The sequence below is a fragment of the Nicotiana sylvestris genome, chromosome 6 (assembly GCF_000393655.2).
Source record: "Nicotiana sylvestris chromosome 6, ASM39365v2, whole genome shotgun sequence".
Classification (NCBI taxonomy): domain Eukaryota; kingdom Viridiplantae; phylum Streptophyta; class Magnoliopsida; order Solanales; family Solanaceae; genus Nicotiana; species Nicotiana sylvestris.
The window spans coordinates 144,849,894-144,874,291 of record NC_091062.1 but is presented as its reverse complement, the minus strand read 5'-3'; the positions used below and the strand labels follow the sequence as shown (position 1 = coordinate 144,874,291).

The following is a 24,398-nucleotide window of genomic DNA, read 5'->3' as shown; positions in this document are numbered from 1 at the left end:
CTTTTATTGAGAGCAATGTTTATCCATAACGGAGTACTGAAAGGATAGCTTATTATACCCGATATGGATAATCTTCTATCGGGGTAATGTTTATCCATAACTGGGTACTGAAAGGATAAGCTTATTATACCCGGTATGGATAATCTTCTACCGGGGTAATATTTATCCATAACTAGGTACCGAAAGGATAAGCTTATTATACCCGGTATAGATAATCTTCTACCAGGGTTAATATTTATCCATAACCGGGTACCGAAGTGATAAGTTTTTTCAGGAAGCTTATTTCCAATAGAGTACTAAATAAATAAATATATTTACGATGGAGTCACATATGAATAAGCTTCTTCAAGAATCTTATTTACAACGGAGTACTAAATGAACGTCCATAATATACTATATTTATAACATACCCTCCTTTTTCCTTCTTTTTTTCCTATAGAAAAATAGTGTTAGCTGTTGATCACAAACCGTCTATATGCCGCTTTTGCAAAAGGATCTATGATTCGGGGCACAGCTGAATAATGGCGGCGGAAGCTCTTTTGGAACTGCAAGAAATTCTCACCTCCAGAAAGGTACTGGAGTATTTTTTTTTTCTTTAGCTGTACATTCCCACTAATTTCAAATGGGCTTTATTCTTTTCCCTAAATTCCCACTTCTTTTTGTAGCTGTACATTTGATCCTTTTTTCTTCCCTCTGTTTAATTAGGTAGTAGTAATTTACCATTCTATTATTGTATTTTCTCTTTCAATTTTCGGAATTTTATTTCCGTTAATCAGGGTGTTTTTTCTTTTCAAATTTATCGCGTTTTTATTTGCTGGTGTATTGAACTTTGTGTAATGGTATATATTTGTAGGAGCCTCTGACAAGAGACGAAGCTAAACTAGTTAATTCATTACAGCAAGACGCTGTGAGAAATTTTGGAATTGGTGCCACCGGTGCTTCCATTGCCACTTGGTTTGGTACATTTCCTCACTGACTTATATTACATTGTCAATATGATGGTGTTTGACTGGAAAATAGTAGAGTTTTAGTCAAATTTAGTTTCATAGAGAAAATATAACATTAAAGTTTTTAATTGAACAGCTTAATAAATTTTGAATGCTATTAGATGAGTGTTGTCAATCATTTGGGACATGCTAAATGACATAATATAAAATGGGGTGAAAGGAGTAATATGGGAATTTCACTGAAGCTTTTCTGTAAATTTAGTTTTGAAGGAGATCATAAGGTGTATACTATGAGTAGGAAGTGGAATTAATGCAATGGATTTGAAGGTTCGAACTTTTTGAAAAGATGAAGCACATTGAAAACGGTATTAGCCTTATTAAATAATAGAAAGATTTAGCAGAAATATGTAAAATACCCTCCTAGAAAGATCATTGCAGAATAAGTGGGCAATGGTTAGAAGAGGTGCTCCATCGGCTAGAAGAAATTAGGTTATTACATAAACGAGAAAACCGGCCATATCCAGACACGCGTAAAGGTGGTGTTCTGTATTGCATCCATTCTGCTTGCATAAAATTATACGCTTCCTTTCTTTTTTCTTGTTTTCTTTGATATTTAATAGAATATCTAATAAAGTTCTCTCAATCGGTTTCTTTGCAGTGACCAGAAGGCTGAATAACCTAATGCGCATCAACCTCACAGCAGGTAACATATTGGCTGGGATTGTTCTTCATGTTTTCCTTTTCCACGTATATGTTAGTCACCCTTGATCCCCTATCTGGTTTCTGTTCATGTAATTTGTGGATCTGGTCGATAGTGATGTATTTTAGGATGCCTTTCGACAAGAAGGGAGTAAAAACTGAAGGGAGTCAATTTCAAATGCCTAAATATCAAGAAGGTCATTCAAAGTTTCTCTGTTGCCTCACATTATCTTGTAGTTTGAACGAAGGATGTTGATAAAATTATACAGTAAATTTTATGATGACAAATTTAAGTTTACAGTTTCATATCTGCCCTTTTCTCAAAAGTTGTTAATTATTGGATTTTAATGGTGAAAAAGCTATTTTGGTATTTCAAGCTAATATGCACGTGCCTGTCACGTGCTCACTTGCTTGACATTCAGCAAGTCACTGCTGTTTAGGAGATTTGTAATCTTTCTTCAGCTGTATATTACCATTCTTGTAATGACACACAATGTTCGAAATACTCATATGGAGCTCAAAGTTTTTATAGAAGAAATATCAAATTTTATACCAAGACAGAGAACATTTTGGTTTACTTTTGATAACTCTATCACTTTAGTCTTTTGAACTTTCCTTCTTCCAGGTGTTGGTTTCTTTTATGGTGTCAGAAGAGTAGGCAAGTTTTTGGATTCAAGAGCTGAACATATTCTCTCTCAGCATGGGACTCGTCTGCAGAGCGAGTTGGCAGAAATGTAGGTTATTGACCACTTGAAACTTTTTGATTTTTGCAAGATACATTAGTTGAGTTGTTAAGGCGCTACACAGGCACATGTACACATGAACTTAGTCTGAAGAAAAATAACCTTGGGCTCTTATATTCTTGTACTCCATCTTATATTAATTGCTCTACTTCCCGCTTATGATTCTAAAAGATTTGGGAACTTATCCAAACTGAAAATATACCATTCATTATTTAATTTCCTTAATATCTTATTCTTAAGAAGATAATAAATGACCCACTTTTTGCACAAAAAAGTTCTTCAAAGAGTTTATCCTACTCCCAGTTTTGGACTCAATTCTAGTTTAACGCACAAAGTTCAACCCTTGTCTGATTGCTTAACAAAGTATGATACCTAAGTTACGCTGAGGTTGTTGAAGAATTTGCAAGAAAAAAATGCTTTTCTTTTGTATATAGGTTCTATTCCATGTTCAATAATTTATGAATTAGTTCTAGCAAAGCACTAGTGTTTTTTGCTCAGTATACATGCTAAGTTAGTAACCTTAGAAAACAAAACCATTTGTTTCCCTACTTTCTGCAATGCATCAGACTGAGAATCTCTCCTCATTATTTTTGTTCAACTTGCATGAACTCAAGAGTAGACAATTGTTAACGTGAAACCTGTTTGCTATCATTGAGGGAATACGTCTTGATGAGAATTAAAGAGAAAAAAAGTAGAAGGAAGGAGGCTGTGGGTGTTGCTCAACAATTGTTAAATTGAAGATAGTTAGATTAAGTAATTATTTTTGAACAATTTGGGCCAGATTTAAGCAGAGTGTAACAGAGAATTCATATAATTCTTACAGCTTTGATTGTCAATGGGGCATAATTGATTGACTGATTAATTGTTGGGGGTTCTGTCCTACACTTTGCATGCTTTTGACTGGTGAAAGTGTCAGAGAGACCAAGCAAATTCCGGGAAACTACTGATATCATCGTAACAAAGACAAGTTTCATAGTTTTGTGGTTCTGGAAAAAAATATTGCAAAAAAGATTCACTTCTAGAAGGATATACTCGACCTGTGGAAAGGTTGTAGAAACTTTCTTTGAAGAAAACTCCTAAGTGCTAACATTTTATTTACCTGATCCTTTTGCTTCCTTTGCTAAGGTGTTAATGTGGTAATTTTTTCTGTTTTCTTCCCCAACATTAACCACATACTGATGTATATTTATACATGATAGAATGTTGAAGAAGTATCAGCAACATCCACAGGTATTGCGACGCGTCTCCAAATATTTTTTTTGTGAAAATGTTTATGACGATGATTCAACAGACCGGCCAAAACCAAGGTGGCGCTTTCGGAATCTCTACAAGGAAGATTTAGCCTCTGCTCATATGAAAAGTGATGACGACTCTTACAGTAAGAGAATCAATTCAGAGAAAACTGATCTGAGGAAGACTGATATACAGCGCAAGCAAATTAATGTGAGTATGCAACTCTGCCTTCAAATAAATTTGAATAAGAATCAGAAAACACTGGGGATGTGGGAAATCTGTTATACAAGGATGTACTTGCTATGCCAAGATGATCAAATTTCATTTCCACGACCGTACAAATTAGTAAAAAGTATAGTATAGTGATAATATATATCATGTAATCGTGCAAGCTGCCCACTCCATAGCACTGTGTTGTGTTCACTGGGGCTTTCTTTTGCCTAAATGAGAAGGGAGGAAGCAAAATCCTTTCGTTCAGTCCTTGCTTTTTGTTATAGCTGAATATGCAACTTTCTTAAAGTTATATATTAACTAGACTGTTTGCTTATAAATGTAGACAAGTGCAGCAGCTGTTGTTCTGGAGGCGATTGAAGATCCATTTGACTGCATATTCGGGCCTCCAAAAAGTGTTGAAAATACTCATCGCCCTGACACAGTTAGCACACCACCTCGAATGCGTAGCCGTAACCAGAAAAGGTCTCATCGCAGGCATAGGATGCATCACAAGGAGAACATGGATGTTTGACCTTTATTAGAAGTAGCTTTCACAGATGCCCCGGGCACGTAGTAAATTTACCAGCTATTTCAAAAAGTATTACTACTATTCGGGTGCCTTTCTTTGATGTTGCTCTCTCCTTGAGACGCACAATCTTACATCTCTAGATGGAACTGACGTTACCTCCAAGCTGCTTGTATAAATTGTTGGAAAATATGAAGAAGAACACTATAGCTTAGCCTTGAAACACGTTTGAAATGCTTAACGAAAAGCGATATTTGCTCCCTAACCATCGCAAAATTACTATGGAATTATGACAAAGCTTTGAATTCCTACACTAAGCAAATAGTGGAGAAATTCTTTAGGAAAGTAAGAACTAGACCTTGATCTGTTGAATGTGGAAGAAAGAGTTCGTAGCATGTAAGTGAAGGAAAAGTTGTTGTAAAGTAAGGGGAAGTGCACTGTTAGCCACTAATAACACATGTATTTACTTTTAAGCCATTGTTTAAAATGTCTTTAGTCTTTAGCCACTGTTTTAATAAACTTTAACTGCTCGGACGAAAATACTCTTCTGCTCATGTCCTTGACTTTTGAACTTAACTTCAGGCCTACATGTCCTTAACTTTTAAACTTGGAACTCTAAGCTCAGGACTTCAGGACTACATGTCCTTAACTTTTGAACTTAACTTCAGGACTACATGTCCTTAACTTTTGAACTTGTAACTGTAAGTTCAGGACCAAGTGTCCTTAACTTTTGAGCTTGTTAGTCTAAGTTCAGGACCTATTATCCTTAACTTTTGGGCTTCTTAGCCTAAGTTCAGGACCTATTGTCCTTAACTTTTGAGCATGTTAGTCTAAGTTCAAGACTTCAAAGACTATTGTCCTTAACTTTTGAACTTGTAAGTGTAAGTTCAGAACCTATTGTCCTTAACTTTTGTGCTTCTTAGGCTAAGTTCAGGACCTATTGTCCTTAACTTTTGAGCTTGTTAATCTAAGTTCAGGACCAAGTGTCCTTAACTTTTGAACTTGTAATTCTAAGTTTAGGACTAAGTGTCCTTAACTTTTGAACTTGTAACTGTAAGTTCAGGATCCATAACGTAAAAATCAAATGTTATTTATATCTTTTCACAAAAAAAGAAAATGTAATTTACATATAAGATTGATATCAAATTACATAATAGAAAACTAATAACAAAAAGAAACAACTAAAAAAAATAAAAGAAAAATAAATAAAACTTAGAAAGTTTGTTTTCTAAAGTTTTCTGTTCTAGTTTCCTGCTAAAATCTTGAAGAGTTCTTCTTCGTTCTACAGCTATCTGCTCCATTGTAAAACCTGTTCTTGGACTCAATTACATCACTGCAAAAAAATATCCATAAAAATTATTACTATGCAACAAAACCAAAATTCACAATGTGTTAAATCTAAGTCTCGCGAAGAAACACTAAAGAAGAAAATCCTTCCGGCACAGTTCTTCTCCCTAACATGAAAGAGATAGAAGAAAGGGTAACACAGTCTTTTCACATTAATTTTAATAGACTAATGGCTATTATTGCTAAACATTAAAAATGTTGGATAAAAAGTAAATACCACTTTAAAAAGTGGCTACCCCACACAATTTTTACCTCGTTTGAATGAAGGTATTAGAGATAAACAAAGTAGAGTCCGAAAGTCTTCATTAACAGTGCATGATAAAGTAATCGGAAAAGATCCAAAAATATCCTTAAACTATTCGAAATAGCTCAAAAATATTCTCCGTTTGTTTTCTGTGCCAAAAATATCCCTACCGTCTATGTTTTGGCCCAAAAATGCCCCTAAACTATTAGTTTTGTCATTGAAGCTGACATGGCAGTCCAACTGGGTTAGAATTGCTTAAATGGTCGTCCACCTAAGCAATCCATATGTGAAAATTATTTTTTCGGAATTTTTTTTACCAGAAATTTTTAATAAAATACAAAATCAACATTTATTCTGAAAAAAGTAAAAAAAAAAAATCGATTTTTTTTTAATTTCGGAATTTTTTAATTAAAATACAAAATCAACACTTATTCCGAGAAAAAGTAAAAAAGTTACGAAAAATTATTCTTGATTAGGGTTTATGATTTGATTAAAAAACTACATTGTTCTCTTTTGTGAATTTATGATTATAGATATCGAGAATTAAGAAACTGACGTCTTTGTTGTTGTACAAATAAAGTTTTAATTTTTTTTCTTGTAAACGTTGTGTGTTAATTTTTTTTTGGAGCTAAAGAATGAGGTTGAAATTATACGGGGATAATGTTCCAAGACATAACTACGCTATTACTAGATTCAAAAGCATTCAAAGACATAACTCCGAAATTCATAAAAGAGAACAATGGAGTTTTTTTAATCAAATCATAAACCCCAATCAAGAATAATTTTTTCGTAAATTTTTGACTTTTTCGGAATATGTGTTGATTTTGTATTTCAATTAAAAAAATTCCGAAATAAATATTTTTTTCGAAATTTTTGACTTTTTTCATAATAAATGTTGATTTTATATTTTATTAAAAAATTCTGGAAACATAAAATTTTCGAAAAAATAGATTGCTTAGGTGGACGACCATGTAAGCAATTCTATCCGAGTTGGACTGTCATGTCAGTTTTAATGTCAAAACTAACGGTTGAGGGACATTTTTGGGCCAAAACATAGACGGCAGGGATATTTTTGGCACCAAAAACAAACGGAGGATATTTTTAAGCAATTTCGAATAGTTCAAGGATATTTTTGGACCTTTTCCGTAAAGTAATCTATAATACCTGGAAAAAGCTAATCTATAATTAGGAATTAGAAATCGAGTATGAGAGATGGAAAGTGACTTAGGGTAATAGGGCTGAGTACTTGAGTGTTTCTATTTTTATTTTTAAGAAATAGCAATTGGACCTTTGACGTATTTTGCATCTTCGGATTAAGTGTATTTTGAGAAATGAGCTTTAGACCTATGATGAAAAAGTATATAAAATATTTAAAATTATCCATATAAATTATTATAAATTTTTATATAAAAATTGTTGATTTAGTTAATATTATATTTAAATAATAAATCAAATATTCTTAACTTTTTAAGATTTAAATTAAATCAAACAAAAAAAGAACATCAATTTATTTAAAGGATTTGGTTCAACTCCGATTTGAATTTTTCAGCAAACTTTGAAGAGAAAATGATTAAAATGGCCCCTAATATAAGTGCTTTGGATCCATTTGGTCCCTGATATATAACACCTAATGAAAAAGGTCCTTAATCTATGCAAAAAGTATAACGTTTTGGTCCTAAAACCTATAACTAACTGTAAAAGTAAAAACTTTCCGTTAAAACTTAATTAACCAGCAGCTTCTTCATCCATCGAACAAGCCACCAATGCCACCACCAATTGCCGCATTTCTCCATTGACTTTTTATTGCCAATTCTGCTGAACCACTCTTTTATGCTTTACTTGTGATTGCCAGCAAGAGGTTGCCTTTGATCATTAAATTTTAACAGAGGAAGCAAAAACTAATTTTTAAGTCAATCTCGTTATTCTTTTCCCCTTAATTCCACTTCAAGAAGATTAAATTCATATCCACTTGAAACTGTGATATATCATTATTTATTACTGTATGGGTCGAAATCTGTCCCAATACTTGGGGAAAGTAACATCGAGAAGAGAGTCAGCCGAGGTCGACCAGGAGATGGCGAAGCCCATGGTCGAGATGCAAACGATGGTCGATGTCGAGCACCGGAAAAAGAGCTGTAATGGCTAGTCTATTAGGGTAGGATACTAAAGAGAATATTCCATTGGATATTCTTTGTACTTGTACCACTAGAGTTTATTGGGGGTATGTAATAATGAATAAGGGCAAGTGATAAGAGCAGACTTTGCTAAAAGATCATCCCTCTCTCTCTTGTAAAGATACAATGACTACCTTTTTATCAAGATTCTTGTTCATATTATTCCACACTTTTCCACCAGATCCCAGAATATTTCGAATGTTCTATGATCTACTCATCATTGTCAGGAGGAACAATCACCTAGTTCATTGTTTATTGGGTGAATCTCTTCTCCTATTTACTTAAATGTCATTTATTGTTATTTATTGCTAGTTACTCCTCCATTATTACATATATTTTTCGAAACCCATATTGAATGCTACGGTCGATTCTCTACTAGATCTGTCTAAACGTTAGTCATATTGTCAGAACCCACGTCTAGAGATATTAGCATTAACTAGGTTTTACCCGTTATCACACAAATATAACCATTTTAAGCAGAAGTTGCATCTTTTGGTCAAACAATACTAGCAAAAGAACTTCTTTGAAATCAAAGACAACCAAAAGCTACACTCAATTGGTGTTTCAGATTGTGAAAGATAGATCAACAGTAAAAGAAGTTGTAGGCGAAGAAATACCCAATATAGAGGAAGATAAAAATCAAAAAAAGAAGAGAAAACAAAGTGGCTTTTTTTTTGTACTCACACACGAAGAAGGTTCCGTTCATTTTGACATATTAGTACTGGGTGCCGCCACGTTTTAGGACAAAAACCTAAGTGATAAGCTTTTATGATACATTAACGACCTTTTCTATTAGGTGAGGGACCAAATGAATTCAAAACACATACAACAGGGACCATTTTCGCAACTTTGAACCCCAACTTATCGGTTTCTCCCCTCCCTCCCGCTTCTATTTTCTCCTTTTATTCCCCACCAAGAAATCTACACCGCCTCAATCCTAATCCCTGCTTGCAGGAGTAGCATGTATAAACGTTCCATATGTTTGTATCTCTCCCTCTTTTTGGAAAACTATTTTCATTTCCAAGTACCTCTCTTATAACCCTAAAAAACAGTCACAAGCAATTATCAATTTTCTCATCTGGGGTTAATAACAGGAACTTGACCCCATCTCGTCCCATTGCAATTGTGAACCTTTTCAACCTTACAGATTCAGGCCATAAGAGTCCATCCTCTGTCCTTGAAACGAAACATTGCCCTCCGTGAAGAAATTGATTCGAATTTTGGGATGGATCCAGGGGTTGCCTCCTTGTTCTTGTACAATAGTCACCAATGCAAATTAACTTCTTCACATTTGATGTTTCATCAAAAAAATTAGTAATACCATATTCTGTTCCTTACACATTTTTATTTTATCTGTTAAATTATGCACTAGTTAATATGTCATTCTGTTTTATCACATGGTGATAAAGGACGTAAATTGATTCACATGTAGTAGTTTTTTTGAGCAAAAATACCTTCCCTAATCTTGCTAGAATTGTCGCCAGTTCCTAAAAGCCTGCATAATTGATCAATCTAATCCTCGACCATGTAGTAAAAACAGAATGCAACTACATATCGGTTTCTACACTCTTAACTATGCCATTTGTTTGCTCCAATACGGACCTACAAAAAGGGCCACAGAAATTAGATCGCTAGATTGAGATTAGTGGTAAATGGCAATTAACTGGCAATGTACTAGATTACAGCTCTAATTATCCAACTGCTGCCAACATTTAAAGGATCCAAAGAAGCCTACACGACATTAGAAACAAGGGAGGCAACGAACCAACACGGGATTTCATTAATAATAGCAAATTGGCACTGAACCAGGATTCCAGAAAAATCCTAAAGGCGGAAAGTAAAATGAAACCTATGGACAACATCATTAAAAAAATGGCAGCATTCCATGCCCAGCAATAGGAATCATAAGCACAGTGGCGGCAATATCTAGACAGTTCCTAACAGGATACATTCCAGAATAATCTGAGCAGTAGTGCTACAAGCAGAGAACTAACATATACTAATGTGGTGAGGCAGATGATGGATGTGAGATTCAGATTTATGTCATAGGACAGAACTCTTTACACTAACACCACCACAAACAACAACAATAAAAAAACCCATTATAATCCCACAAGCGGGGTCTGGGGAGGGTAGTGTGTACGCAGACCTTACCCCTACCTTCACGATAGAGAGACTGTTTCCGATAGACCCCCGGCTCAAGGAAAGATGAAAAAAAAAGCAGTAGACAGAACTCTTTACACCAAAAGATGTTATTGCTGCAATAACCAAAACAGCACCCTACAAAAGATCCTTTAAATGATTGATGCATTTTCTTAAGGATGCAATCAATCTCCTTCCTCTGGTTAGGAGCAGTTGAATAGAGCATTTATCTGATGCACTCGTTGTACGCCAAATAATTCGTCTTCCTTACTGATCATTTTCCGCAAGTCCAAGCTGATCATTTTCTGTTCATATTGTGCTTTAGTTGCAACAAATTTCTTTGGTACTTCAGAACAGTGGGAAGCACTGATATAGACAAACTCATATGCAATGCACAGATGTACATATTTGTTCAAGCCCTGGAATAGATAATAGTTCAAACACGAGAATGCACATGTGCACATAACGAAATGTCTTGCTCACAGATATTCAAGTCAAAGGTGAGAGATTAAACTCAAACAAGAATACGAGAGGGCAGAGAGTTACCAGTGCTATCAGCGGAGCTTTCCTTTTTAAATACATCTTCAACGCAGGCCCCATCTATAAGCTGATACGATTATCAGATTGGTCATTCTGGTATCTTGTAAACCTCAGAAGTAGGTAAAAAAGGTAATATCATCAGGAGACAAAGAACCAGTCATCAATCATCTATACCTTTGACATGATTGATTCAATACGATGCAACAACTGTTTTGCACTCCTTTTTTGTGATCCACGCAAAATACAAATGCCAACATTCAAAATCTTCTCAATGTCAGCAGAAGAAGCAACAGACGTGCAGATGTTTAGAAGCTTCAAAGCATGTGAAACCAAATCCGTCCTTGAATCACAGTATCGACAGAAATACTCTGCATCCAAATCGATGCTTCCTCCGACTGTCCCAGCCATGTAAGCTCGTAGAGCACAGTCTACATGGGCAATGTGTCCGCAAATGTAGCCATCAACTACTGTTGCTTCACACCGAATGTAACTGTACCCATTATAATCCGAACTGATAGTTTTACAACAAAGGATACAGCAACAGTCTCGGCAAAAACCAGGCTCAGTGCAACAGATATCACAAAACATCGTCTCCGGTAAAGGATTTTCTGCTGTTAAACTGCTACAGATTCTGTTACCAGCCTTACAAGTAATGGTTCCTAAAGGAGAATCAGACGGTGAAGGCTCCATTTTCGTCCCTGAAGACATAAGCTTCTGTTTCATATCTGAGCCACATTTGATATTTACACAAAAGGAAAACATATTAAACATCAAGTCAACAAATTGCTCCTCTTAAGCACTATAAAGAGACACAAGAACACATGCTATCCACCAACAGTGTACAGACTTTATAATCATTGACGAAATTCACTTAAAAAGTAAAAGATTCACTGACACGGAATAACAAAATAAAAATCTGTATGGACTGAGTAGCTATTTGTAATGAATAGGAAATGAAATTAAGATACTAGCATCACATGAGACTTTAGTGTGGATGAAGCTGTTCAAATGTCACACGTGAATTCAAGGTTAGGTTTCACCTTAGTGGGATCTTCGAGTAGGTTATCAGAAAGTGCACCAAGGATGTCTCAAGGGCTCATTTGGTTATAAGAAAAGATGCATTTGTTATACCACCCTTAAATTATTACTTAATTAGATATAGTTTTGGGTCTTTCGGCAACAGCCTCTCTACCCCACCGGGGTAGGTGTAAGTTTTGCGTACACTCTACCCTCCCCAGACCCCACTTGTGGGATTTTACTGGGTTGTGGGATTTTACTGGGTTGTTGTTGTTGTTTGTTGTTTAAATAGATATAATTTTATTAAAGATAAAAATCATGAAACTGTTATATAGTAAAACTTCTTTATAAATTTTAATTAACAAAACTAAACTTAAACGTTATAGAGCTATGCCAATTAGTAAAACTATCTTTGGTGTCATAATCTTTGCAAAAGACAGAACAAACACTGCATGACTATTCAGTGCCCATGTATCAATATTCAACACATAACTAATCTGTGAACCAACTAAAGATCCAGACTATACCTAATAATTAGAAGACCAATTATTGCTTTTTGAACATTAACATTATTCATCTTTAGATAATTAAAAAATGGTAAAAGTTCTCCATTTACAATGCCCATTCCAAAGATGCTTACATTTTTTATATATTTTGTTTCCTACAGTACATAATTCGACCTAATATGGATGGCAACTCTCCTAATGATTCTAAAGGAAAATTAGCAACCTCAAATTTTAACCAGAATATATATATATATATAATGAGCTAATGAGCTACACCTAATTCATCTCTGAAGTAACTAATGGAAACAATGGATCTTTGAAGATACTTTGCCAGACGGGTTCAGAAATATTAAATATTCCTATTAATTATGAGATACACAACAAAGTTTGCTCCTAGAAGCACTCTACAAATCTTCACATAGAAAAGGAATCAAATAAAGAACTGGTGAAAGAGGAACAGTGAAGATTAGAGATGGATAGTTCCTTTGGGGATCTAATTTTTTATTTATTTAAAAAGATTAGAGATGGAACAGAGTCCAGGCGGAGGATACATATGTAGAGGCCAGAGGGTGAAACAAGTGATCTCAGCATGCTAAATACCAAAGAGCCTTATCGAAAGCTAACCTTTTGAGCTTGCTGACTCTTTTGCGGGAATCATCCAACTGAACGAGGCAAAGAAACCGTTGATATCTACATTAGGAAACTCAGATCGGAGATATTGTTCAATTGAAGGCCTACTTCGAAAAGTATATCCCCTTCCTTCTTTGAGAGCCCGAAGACGCTTTGGAAGATACAGATATCTATCCTTAATGTAGCCTGAAACTGAAACTCTTTTCCCCGCCTTCCAGCACCACTTATCACCAGCATTTGGCCAATCTACAGGAGCATATGGTAAACCTTCGCCTGAGTCGTTGATGGAGACCGGATAAAGATGAAGTCCAGTTTCACTGATCCTAGATGTACTTCCATTACTTGCAACAAGTGTGTTGATCTCCCCAGCCTCCTTCTTGTCTGACATGTAGCTAGGGATCTCTAACTCTGTTGATAGCAATAAAAGGTTAGAAAAATAAAGAAACATAACAATTACACATCAAAAAGCAAGCCAATTTCAGGCGATTAAAATAACCATTGGAGAAAAAAGCAGTTCAAGAAGAAAAGCCAAAAATTGGGCATAACCCCCCCCCCCTCCCCCCTCTTACACACACACAGGAAAACAAGATCGACGTAAAACCTTTCAGCATGAGCTACAAAAAAAGGCATCAAATTGACCGGCAGAATGTTTTTCTGTATTGCAGTATCCTGAAATAAACACCCACAGGTTCCAAGCCACATACAACAACAACAACAACAACAATCCTAGTGTAATTTCACAAGTGGGGTCTGGGGAGGGTAGTGTGTACGCAGACCTTGCCCCTACCTTGTGAAGGTAGAAAGGCCGTTTTCGAGAGACCCTCGACTCAGAAGTTTCCAAACCACATCTGGCCTGAAATTTATTACTCCTGGCAATTGATAAATTGTGGCCAGCGACGATATGGTCTCACATCCTTTCAGTAGGTGAGTGACAAATTTAAGGTTTTAATGAGCTTAAATATAAGCAATGCACAATTGAGCATACATTTATAAACTTGAGATGGCAGAATGCCAACATGCTGAAGCACAGACACTCTAACTCTTTCGAATATAGATTTAGCTTTTAGAACCATTTTTTGTAGAAATCAAATCCCTCGGGAAAAACTTAACTTGGTAATATTAGCGGGCAAATTAGAAGTCCATACTCTGTCAAAAAGCATACACCACATTGCTCTTTCCTGCTACTAATGTTGTCTTTTTGACTTTACTTCACACCTAAATTTAGAAGAAAACAACCAACTCAGCTATCTATTTTATTAAACTTAGTATTTATAGGAAAGAGTTCCATTCAGAATAGCAGTTAGCAGTGTTATTGGGTCGGAGAGTCCTGTTTAAACCATCTGCCAACTCCAGAATCCAGATTAAGTGTTTATAAATAGCAGGGGGAACTTGCTACAATCTGTTTCCCACCCAGTAACTTGCACCTTTTTAACCAACAGAATTAGTAATTTTTTGGGGTCTAAGAAAATGGATATTGGGCCTAACAGTCTACAGAAAACATGTGAGTATATCTACCTATGTAAGGGCATTACTTTTAGGTTTTAAAGCACAAAGCATCAATGTATATAGTGATGTCATAGGAATGTCCGTACTCCTCAGGGCGGATTTAGGAATGTACCTGGGAGAGAGATTATGGACTTGGATAGACTCAGAGGAAGGTGTTCTTCAAATAAGTAGGAGCCTCAGTCTCCTGGTGATACTAACTGAAACGAAAATCAAGAACCAAAGAAGATTCTAAGCAAAGGAAATGAATCAGAAACCCTAAACCCTCGAGAAATGCAGGAGAAGTAATGCATTTCCAAATGACGATAATGCCCATTCGGTTCGGCCAGTTACTTTAAGAAATGGCGGAGATACCTAAAGTGTGTTTAGGTGTTCAATAAGTATTAGCCCGAGTTTAAGTATTTAAATAAAAAATGGTGTCAACTTTATATGTCTCCGTATGTATTCCGCCTTAAAAAATTTATAACATATCAATTTTTCAGTTAAAATACTCCTTTACTATGATTTATTATGGAAATGTGTTTGTGTTAAATACTTTTCGACCCAATTTATCCTTGGTTTTAGGTAAAGTTCTGGATTTGTCCTATTTTAAAGGACACGTAGAAACTTCGTAAAAATAGCATGGTACAGTCAATTTTCGGATTGGTCATTCAAAATTAGTCAGCGTTTATGAAGTCAATGAAAAATAATCACTATTTTGCTACAACAGAGACCGGTCCAGCATAATATACTGGAGTTCGGTGCACTTGTATATGAACTCCAGCATATTATGTTGGACCGGTATACTTTGCTGACTCCAGTATAATATATTGGAGACTGGAGCACCGGTGCTCCAAACTCCAGTATATTATACTGGACAATTATACTTGCTGGAACTCCAGTATATTATGTTGGAGTTCTAGTGTACTTATGTTGGGACTCTAGTATAATATACTGACGTATTTTTTGGGTTTTGAACAGTGTTTTCGCTCAGATTTATCTTTATATGAAAAGTGGCTAAATTTCGATTACTTTTGAAACTGGGCTATTTTTGAACGACCAGTTGTAAATCTGGCTATTTTTGAAAAGTTTCAACCCACGGATTAAAAAGAGAAAACTGTGCTAAATGCCCAAAAACACCAAAATTATTACCTGTTTCCTACCCATTGTAAAATTATTTCTATTTATACCCATTTTTCTAAAAATAATTACCCAACCATCAATTAAACCTCTTGGTTCGTTCCTCCTAATCTGAACTTCAAATTACTTGCCAATGTGCTAAAGATGTCACACGAGAAAGGAGATTCTACTAATTTAACTCGGGTTAGCATGATTTAGTTAGATGAAACTTTGTTCCTATATGTGTTGTTTCTTACATTACTCTAAAAGGCACTTGTTTTATCAACTTCTCCTTTTCTTTGTTGCTATTATTTGCTATAATTTTTTGAATTAATTAATTTATTATTTGAATAGATCTAAAAGTTATAATCTGAAAATTCAACAGCTAAAGTTACATACTGATTCAAGAAGATATAAAAGAAGAGAGCTCAAAACAATGTTATTGGGGTTTGAGAAAACTTGAAAAGCGCAAATTGGTTTTCGATAATTTGCTAATATTTTATACAATTTTGTTGAGGTTTGTTTAGAGAGTTGTTTAGAAGATTTGGGTAAAGTTAATATTTGGAGATCTATTATTAGAAAAAAATCAAATTCATTATTGAAGGACTTTGAAACTTGAAACTCATATGATGAGTTTGTTGAGTTTGTAGTTGATCTGATATGAGCTGCTTGGGGTTTGTTTGAAATGTTAACTAGGGTTTGTCGCTAAAGCTTGGGACAATTTGATGGAGATTTTGCAGTAGAGTTAGTGAAATTTTGGTTGAAATTACGTTGAACTAGTGAAGGAGACGAATTTATACTATATACCAAAATGGTACACATATATACCAGTTTGGTATCATATAATACAAGTTTATATTAATATGTGGTACACTATTTTTTGATTTTTCTCTTTATGCATCTATATTATGTAATAGTAGTATTGTCATGACCCAAAATTCACTAAGAATCGTGATGGCTTCGGACACCGCTGTCAGGCAAGCCAACCGAAATACTTAATTAGATTCTCGTTTTTAAATATTTTCCGAAAACACTTCTTTTATACGTTTAAAACAATACACAGCAAATTCCTCTGAATAAATAATGAAACGTTTAACAACTCTTAAAATTTCCTGAATAAACCCAAAGACATCCCATAACCCGGTGTCACAAGTGCATGAACAATTTCTAAGAAATAATGTAGTACAACAACCGTCCGGAATACAATATTGGACTTGAAATAAATATAATAATCTGAAAGAGACTCTGCTGGTTGCGGGTCGCCTCGAGAAGTGCAGCTCACCTAAGTCTCCGTATCAACCATGCTGTCACGCCCAGTAGGCCACTAGAGACGCATGTGCATGTGCAACAAAAATGCACAAAAGTGTAGTATGAGTACGAAAACACGTGTACCCAATGAGTATTCCGCCTAATCTCGAAGAAGTAGAGACGAGATAGTCGACTTTGACACGTACTATTGGTCCAAATAATGATATATTATTAATGCGAATAATCATGGATTTATTAAGAATGACAGTAATTTCAAGTAAGTCACGAACAGGTGAAAGTTCCTTTTTATATAAAAGTCTCCAGATTCAAAATCCATTAGTTTTCAAATATCTCAAGTCGGGAGAGCAAATATCAATATCAATAAGTCTCAAGGCAAGTACTACAAGCATGCACAAATCCTGCCGAGGTCGTACGGACCGATCCAACAGAAATGTAAAATGTGCACTGCCGAGGGTCGAATGGCGCGAACCATAGATGCATCTATTACCCTGCTCGTGCATCATACCTGCGACGCGGTCAACATAAATAAACAAATACCCTGCTCGCGAATCCTACATGTGACGCAGGTACACATAGAAATACATGCTCAAACAGCCAATTAAGAATTTATCGGGGAACATTTATCCAAATAAAAGCCAATTCTCTTTTAATAATTTAAGAAAATGAAGTTTAATCCTTTTAGAAATTCATTTACTAATTCGATGTAATTTAAGCAATTCAAGCTGTCAATAAGTTTACAGTTAATCCACGTATAGCATGCTTTTGGGTCCTAGACTACCCGGACAATTGCATAATAGTAGCTATGCACGGACCCTCGTCACCTCATGCGTACGTAGCCCCCACAAATAGGAGCACATAATCAATTAACTCACCTATGGGGACAATTCTCTCTTACAAGGTTAGAAAGGAGACTCACCTCGCTCCGAAGATCCATAACCGGCATTTTACGCTCTTCCGAAGACTCGAACCGATGCACAATGCTCCAAAACTAGCCAATAATTATGCAAATCCATTAATATATGTTCAATTACTCATTACAATCTAATTTATAATAATTTCTTACCCCGATCGAAAAGTTGACAAAATTGCTCTCGGGCCCACGTGCCCGGATTCCTAAATTTTTCGAAGATAAAGTTTACCCATGATGTCACGAACTCAAATATATAATTTTCTCTTAATTCCATACCCAAAATCGTGGTTAAATTCCAAGAATATAAATTTTAGGTCTTTCTACCAAAAACCCCAAATTTCTACCAATTTACATGCTAAAATCCATACATAATCGATGTATTTAACTCAAGATGGATGAGATTAGCTTACCTTATCATTGATAATGAAAATCCCACTTGAAGCTCTCCCAAAAATCGCCCAAGCCAAGAAAATATAAGAGAAAATGGCCAAATCCCGATTTTTAAAATATCTCTCTGCCTCCAGCACTTTCCGCACCTGCGGTCACCTTACCGCTTTTGCGGTTCCGCAGGTGCGAACCAATCCACCGATTCTGCGGTTTTTCCCCAAGCTCCCTTTTTCCGCTTCTGCACTTCTAGTCCCGCAGATGCGATTCCGCTTCTGCGGCCAAACGACCGCATCTGCGGTCCCAGCTCCTTTTTGCCAAATCCGCATCTGCGACTATTTGGCCGCTTCTGCGGCTCCGCACCTGCGGCCAAAACCTCGCAGGTGTGGTTACACCAGATACCAGTTGCTTCAGCCCTTCTTCAAATTCCGAATTTGATCCGTTAACCATCCGAAATCCACCTGAAGCCCCCGGGACCCCAAGCAATCATACCAACCAGTCCCAAAACACATTACGGACTCGCTCGAGGCCTCAAATCATATCAAACAACGCTAAAATCATGAATCGACCTCCAATCTAGCTTTATGAACTTTAGAACTTCAAACTTCTACTCTCGATGTTTAAACCTATCAAATCACGTCCGATTGACCCCAAATTTTGCACACAGGTCATATTTGACATTACGGACCTACTCCAACCTTCGAAATCGGATTCTGACCCCGATATCAAAAAGTTCACTTCCGGTCAAACTTCTCAAAAACCTTCAATTTTCTATCTTTAGCCAAATGACTTCAAAATGACCTACGGACCTCCGAATTCACTTCCGATCGCGCTCCCAACTCCAGAATCACCATACGGAGCTACTCCTTGACTCGAAATTCCAAACGGACATCGGTAACACTGAAATGTGCTTCAATCCAAACTCATAAAATTTCTTCCAAAATGCTAACTTCCACAATAGGCGCCAAAACGCTCCCAGGTCATCCAAAACCCGATCCGGGCATACGCCCAAGTTCGAAATCATCATACGAACTTGCTGGAACCTTCAGATCTCGATTTCGAGGTCGTTTAATCGAAAATCCAAATCTTAGTCAATTCTTTCAACTTAAAGCTTTCGAAATGAGATTTCTCTTTCCAATCAACTCTGAACTTACCGAAATTCAATTCTGACCACGCGTACAAGTCATAATACTTGAAATGAAGTTGCGCATGGCCTCAGACTGCTGAACGACGCGCTAGAGCTCAAAATAACCGGTCGGGTCGTTACATTCTCTCCCACTTAAACATACGTTCGTCCTCGAACGTGCTAAGAACTGCACTGGAGTTGTCTGAAATCACTGTTTGACACTTCGAGCACCTACCCGTGCTACCACAACTCAGCTGGGCGGTTTAGCTTGATCAACCTGAAGATATCCTTTTTCACTTAAGCAAATAAGCCTTAGAGCTCAATTCCAACATCCGGAATTCTCCGCCAGGCCTATTTCTAACATGCGAACACTGTATCAATCACCACACGATGCACCAGAACATGACTGCATACATTAGTTGAATTCACACTCGCACCACTTTATTCACAGGGCCACAATAACATTCTCTGATCAATTTAGTCGAAATTCCATAACTTTGATGCTCCCATTGCACCTCATGACATACATAGGTCTTGCTCCAACTCTCACAATACCGCCACGATGAAAGAGATGTGCAGAGATTCGTAACTAACTGCTGAATCAATAAATCATTGGGTCTATACTTCTGACAAGAACCATCACCTCATTCTGAACCAAATAATGGTCTTATCTCCTTAATATACTTCATATAGTCAGATTGTACTGATCCTAAATCCAATGATCTCGTCTCACCCAGTACGAACTGCTTAGGCAATAAGCCACCTCGGACATGATCAAAAGCCTCATATGATGCCGCAAGATGCCGATAGGCTACCAATTCGCACGTGATATAAAGGAAAACGAACTCTGGAAAAGGAAATCCAATTACCTCGCTCGCGAATCATGCATGCGACGCGGGCAACATACTAAATAGTCACCCCGCTCGTGAATCATACTTGCGATGCGGGCTCACAGCTAATATGAGCTTTCCTCAGAAAATAGGAAACAAAACACATAAAAATGGATATGGGAACTTTACTGAACATCACACTGTTGCAACGTGCAACCCGATCCAAACAGCGTAACCATGGTGGCGTGCCACCCGATCCACACAACACAACCATGGCGGCATGCCACCCGATCCAAATAACATACCCATGGCGGCGTGCCACCCGATCCACACGTAGAACTTACATAAGGAGATGCACATCGAGCTAAATTGCTCATTACAATAAAATACCGAAATTCGGTCACGAGCATGCTAAGTGCATAATACCATCCCTGAGGGGACATATCGCGCTATAAGCTACAAAACTCAAGCACAACTGAGGTGCGATATATGATTTGAATCTCAAGAGCCATTTTGCTCGAATAACATTATCTCAATTCGGAAACTTGACACATAAGTAATTTACCGAGTCGTCTCTTAACTCACACGGCGCAATGCATCATTGCATGGAATAGCTGACGACGAAATAACACCCTGACTACTCTCCCATAAGCAGCGCATTGCTGAATTGAACACATCTGACCTGATATAGAGCCCATATTCACATTAAATCCATCCACAGGTCTCAAGTCGATTCTGATCGTACCAAGCTAGGCCAATAACCTTTCAAAGGTCCATACTAACTTCCCTTTTCTTATAACACACACGAACAACCATCACAACCGGAGTAATCCTCCACAGTCCACCACCCAATAGACCGAGTGCCCTCCAGGCATCAATTCTCAATTTAACAACATCTCTACAATCTTCATACTTGGTTTAACTCCTCAATCAATCAAGTAGCTACATGCCACACTTATACAACCTTCCCGTGGGGCACGCTCCCACGACCTTCCGTGATGAGTAACAGGTCTGCACACCCAAACCACCGACCGTATTAACGCTGAAAAGCGATCAAGAATCCTTAGCCAGGATGCAAGCCTTTTTCACAAAACACCGATCTCAGGTGACACTGAAGACAATACCAACTTACTTTAAACATCGAAACTCCTTTCCTGCTCATTCGAGCTCGTGACATCCTTGTTAACACCGAACTGCAACCTTGATCCTCACTTCAAATTCCATACCACTCACTGCACCCAATATACAATAGAACACGATTTTTATCATAACTCCGGAACCACTAATATGTTAACACTTCATCACATAAAAGCTTTTCACTGAACTCACTTCAGAAGAACCATAGCAACACATAGGTAAATTCTCATAACCGTAGAATATGCAAACATCTAAGTAGTGGTCTAAGCCACCATAGCCCTTCCGGGATCCGCCTACACATAACGGGCCATAACAATGGAATACTCCTGAATAACATCAATTACGGCGGTCGACAGGCCTCACATGTACCGCCACAAATCACACGTATAACTTGATCACGCTGAAGGAACTAATCTCTACCACCAATATGCCAACTCAACTATGGCTAACCCACCTATTTTCTTTCGATTTACCCTGATTGCCTTAGAAATAATAACAACTCCATTCAACATGTAGCACACTCCATCTGCACTCATCCCGAGTGACCTTGAATTATGGGACCATGCTGCTCAAATCCCACGAATCATTTCGTATTTCCCAAATGCTACACTACAAGTCAAGACATCATAGAACATCCTGGGTCTCTTCTTATAAGCTGCTACCAAGCTTGAATCTTAACTGTACCTATAGGCTCGAAATCATTAGGCACCACACTTCACCCCTTGAATCCACTAGGACCGTTACTGAGAGCCACCCGCTCTGACTTGATCCCGAATATAATCAACTCCATGAATCTAATAGCATATGAATATCCTATCGACGAAGCACCCGACATAATCACTTCCTTTGAAACCCGCATCTATACAAGGCATAAATCCTGAATCCTTCCCCAAGTCTGAACATGAGCCAATAAGGCCTAATATAGCATACTTTTAACAATTCATTTGCCCAAATCACCACTTATGTTCTTTTCCCGTAGCCGAAATAACCCAAAAATATGCTAACCACCAGAAAACCTCGCAAGTAGTTAACCATGCAACCCAATCATAGGCGGTGGGACTCTCCCACTTAGCTTGAAGCCACTATTACACAACTCTGGAATTCACCAGGCTTCTTCATCTCTTATTGACATAACCTTGCACAATCAACCACCAAAATTCTCGGAATCCTCCTATAAAACCCCTTATATACTCTGAATCATCAACCACATTTGCACGACCGATCTCTTTGCTGCATAACCAATAGAATTCTTCGCAAAAACCTCGCCAACCATGCGACCGCTAACTTGCTCACAGGGAGTAACCCACCTGTGAAAATCATTTCCCGACATTATCCAACGTCACTGCATGGGGTACAATCACTGCGACATCAATGACCCATACTGAGTCCGAGCTTACTCTCTAGCTGCACCAGTCCATTTACTCCTTGTGGACATCAATTAAGTGTGCGGAAACATTCTTCCAATTCAAAGTTATATTGTATCCTTCTTCATTTCAAGCAACTCCTTCCCGCTATATCAAATCTCCTACCGTATAAGGGCCCATACCTCAAATTAAATCCATAGACCCCAATCACTAAAATTCCCAAGTCACTCCAAGCTCTCCTTAAGGTGCATAATCATCCTACCGCAATGCCCATATGCAACTCCACCACTCTCCCACTTTGGCGGAACTCATCCTTTTAATCAACTACTCGACCCTTGCTTCTCATACTTGACCTCCTAGAAATTTTAGCCACCGCCTGACACCTCCCACATGTCCTTCCTCATCCTTTGTTGCTCAATTGTTTCTTTAAATAAATCCATCTTTGTAGCACTTGAACCCATGAATCGCTACTAACCTTAAACCTTTACGAAGATCATCTTTCTCGAGCCATCAACATTAGGAACACCGATTCAATCCTGCACCACCGCACCCCGCGATATCTGACAGTCGTTTCTTCAATACTGACCCACAATATCCTGCTCCAGGGGCGAATTGTAGAAGATCATAACACCGGCAAACTTAGTACATTCAATAAGGACAACGACACCTCATCATAAAAGAAAACTCCACCACGCCCGCAATTACCAAGTCTTGTTACCCCCATCAACCCAAACCTGAACATTCTCAGCCCGATTGTTTTTCCCCTGTCGGGAATAAAATACTAAATCTCTGAGTAAACCTCTCTTCAAGTCATTCACTGCCTCGACACATACGCAAACATCTTACCATCATATCAATACTGCGAAATAATAGTTCATAAGCATCACGGCAACTTGTGCCTAACCTAAAAGCCCTCAGAAGTACTGCTACTGAGCTGAAACGACAAAATATCCCTCCACAAGGCGACGATAATAGCTCAAACAACCCCGCAGTGAGAAACACCCCGCGCCACATTCGTAGCACTATTACAATCCTTAAATTCTCGATTTGACCAGCGATTTGCATCGCGTAAGATTGAGTAGGAAGGAGACAAAAGCATAAGCAGATTGAGTAGGAAGGAGACAAAAGTATAAGCCTAAAAAAATCAAATTGTATGATGAGGAATCAAGAAGGGAAGTACTCCTAATAGCCCTGTAGCCTCCCGAAGATAAGTACAGACGTCTCCGTACCGATCCGCGAGACTCTACTAGACTTGCTCATGACTCGTGAGACCTAAGGGAACCTAGTGCTCTGATACCATGTTGTCACAACCCAAAATCCACTAAGAGTCGTGATGGCACCGGACACCGCTGTCAGGCAAGACAACCGAAATACTTAATTCGATTCTCGTTTTTAAATATTTTCCGAAAACACTTCTTTTATACGTTTAAAACAATACATAGTAAATTCCTCTGAATAAATAATGAAATGTTTAACAACTCTTAAAATTTCCTGAATAAACCCAAAGACATCCCAGAACCCGGTGTCACAAGTGCATGTGCAATTTCTAAGAAATAATGTAGTACAACAACCGTCCGGAATACAATATTGGACTTGAAATAAATACAATAATCTGAAAGAGACTCTGCTGGTTGCGGGTCACCTCGAGAAGTGCAGCTCACCTAAGTCTCCGTATCAACCATGTTGTCACGCCCAGTAGGCCACTAGAGACGCATGTGCATGTGCAACAAAAATGCACAGAAGTGTAGTATGAGTACGAAAACAACGTGTACCCAATGAGTATCCCGCCTAATCTCGAAGAAGTAGAGACGAGATG

The 24,398-nt window shown here is 37.4% G+C and overlaps 2 protein-coding genes across 4 annotated transcripts; one reads left to right on the top strand and one right to left on the bottom strand.

Annotated features, from left to right (window-relative positions):
* Positions 1-421: 421 nt before the first annotated feature.
* LOC104238911 (uncharacterized) lies at positions 422-4,772 on the top strand. The gene is made up of 6 exons (XM_009793415.2): positions 422-572; positions 854-959; positions 1,606-1,650; positions 2,272-2,380; positions 3,589-3,832; positions 4,179-4,772. The coding sequence occupies exons 1-6, from the start codon at positions 522-524 to the stop codon at positions 4,365-4,367; spliced, it is 744 nt and encodes a 247-aa protein (XP_009791717.1). The 5' UTR covers positions 422-521; the 3' UTR covers positions 4,368-4,772.
* Positions 4,773-9,881: 5,109 nt separating this feature from the next.
* Positions 9,882-14,797, bottom strand: LOC104238912 (uncharacterized). 3 transcript variants are annotated; one of them, XM_009793417.2, is made up of 6 exons: positions 14,580-14,797; positions 14,107-14,176; positions 12,956-13,369; positions 10,983-11,533; positions 10,815-10,875; positions 9,882-10,687 (listed from the first exon to the last, which is right to left on the bottom strand). In XM_009793417.2, the coding sequence occupies exons 3-6, from the start codon at positions 13,347-13,349 to the stop codon at positions 10,650-10,652; spliced, it is 1,044 nt and encodes a 347-aa protein (XP_009791719.1). In that variant the 5' UTR covers positions 13,350-13,369; positions 14,107-14,176; positions 14,580-14,797; the 3' UTR covers positions 9,882-10,649. The 3 variants fall into 3 exon arrangements, with proteins under 3 accessions (XP_009791719.1, XP_009791718.1, XP_009791721.1); XM_009793416.2 differs by lacking the exon at positions 14,107-14,176; XM_009793419.2 differs by lacking the exon at positions 14,107-14,176 and having other exon boundaries at positions 10,983-11,506.
* Between the last annotated feature and the right edge of the window lie 9,601 nt (positions 14,798-24,398).

Excerpts from the sequence above, each read along its gene's own strand:
- LOC104238912 (XM_009793417.2), bottom strand. The coding sequence starts at position 13,349 with ATGTCAGACAAGAAGGAGGCTGGGGAGATCAACACACTTGTTGCAAGT. Across the intron at positions 11,534-12,955 it reads AGAGTCAGCAAGCTCAAAAG|ATATGAAACAGAAGCTTATG; the intron begins GTTAGCTTTCGA and ends AATGTGGCTCAG. Across the intron at positions 10,876-10,982 it reads TTGAATCAATCATGTCAAAG|CTTATAGATGGGGCCTGCGT; the intron begins GTATAGATGATT and ends TAATCGTATCAG.
- LOC104238911 (XM_009793415.2), top strand. The coding sequence starts at position 522 with ATGGCGGCGGAAGCTCTTTTGGAACTGCAAGAAATTCTCACCTCCAGA. Across the intron at positions 960-1,605 it reads TTCCATTGCCACTTGGTTTG|TGACCAGAAGGCTGAATAAC; the intron begins GTACATTTCCTC and ends GTTTCTTTGCAG. Across the intron at positions 3,833-4,178 it reads TACAGCGCAAGCAAATTAAT|ACAAGTGCAGCAGCTGTTGT; the intron begins GTGAGTATGCAA and ends TTATAAATGTAG.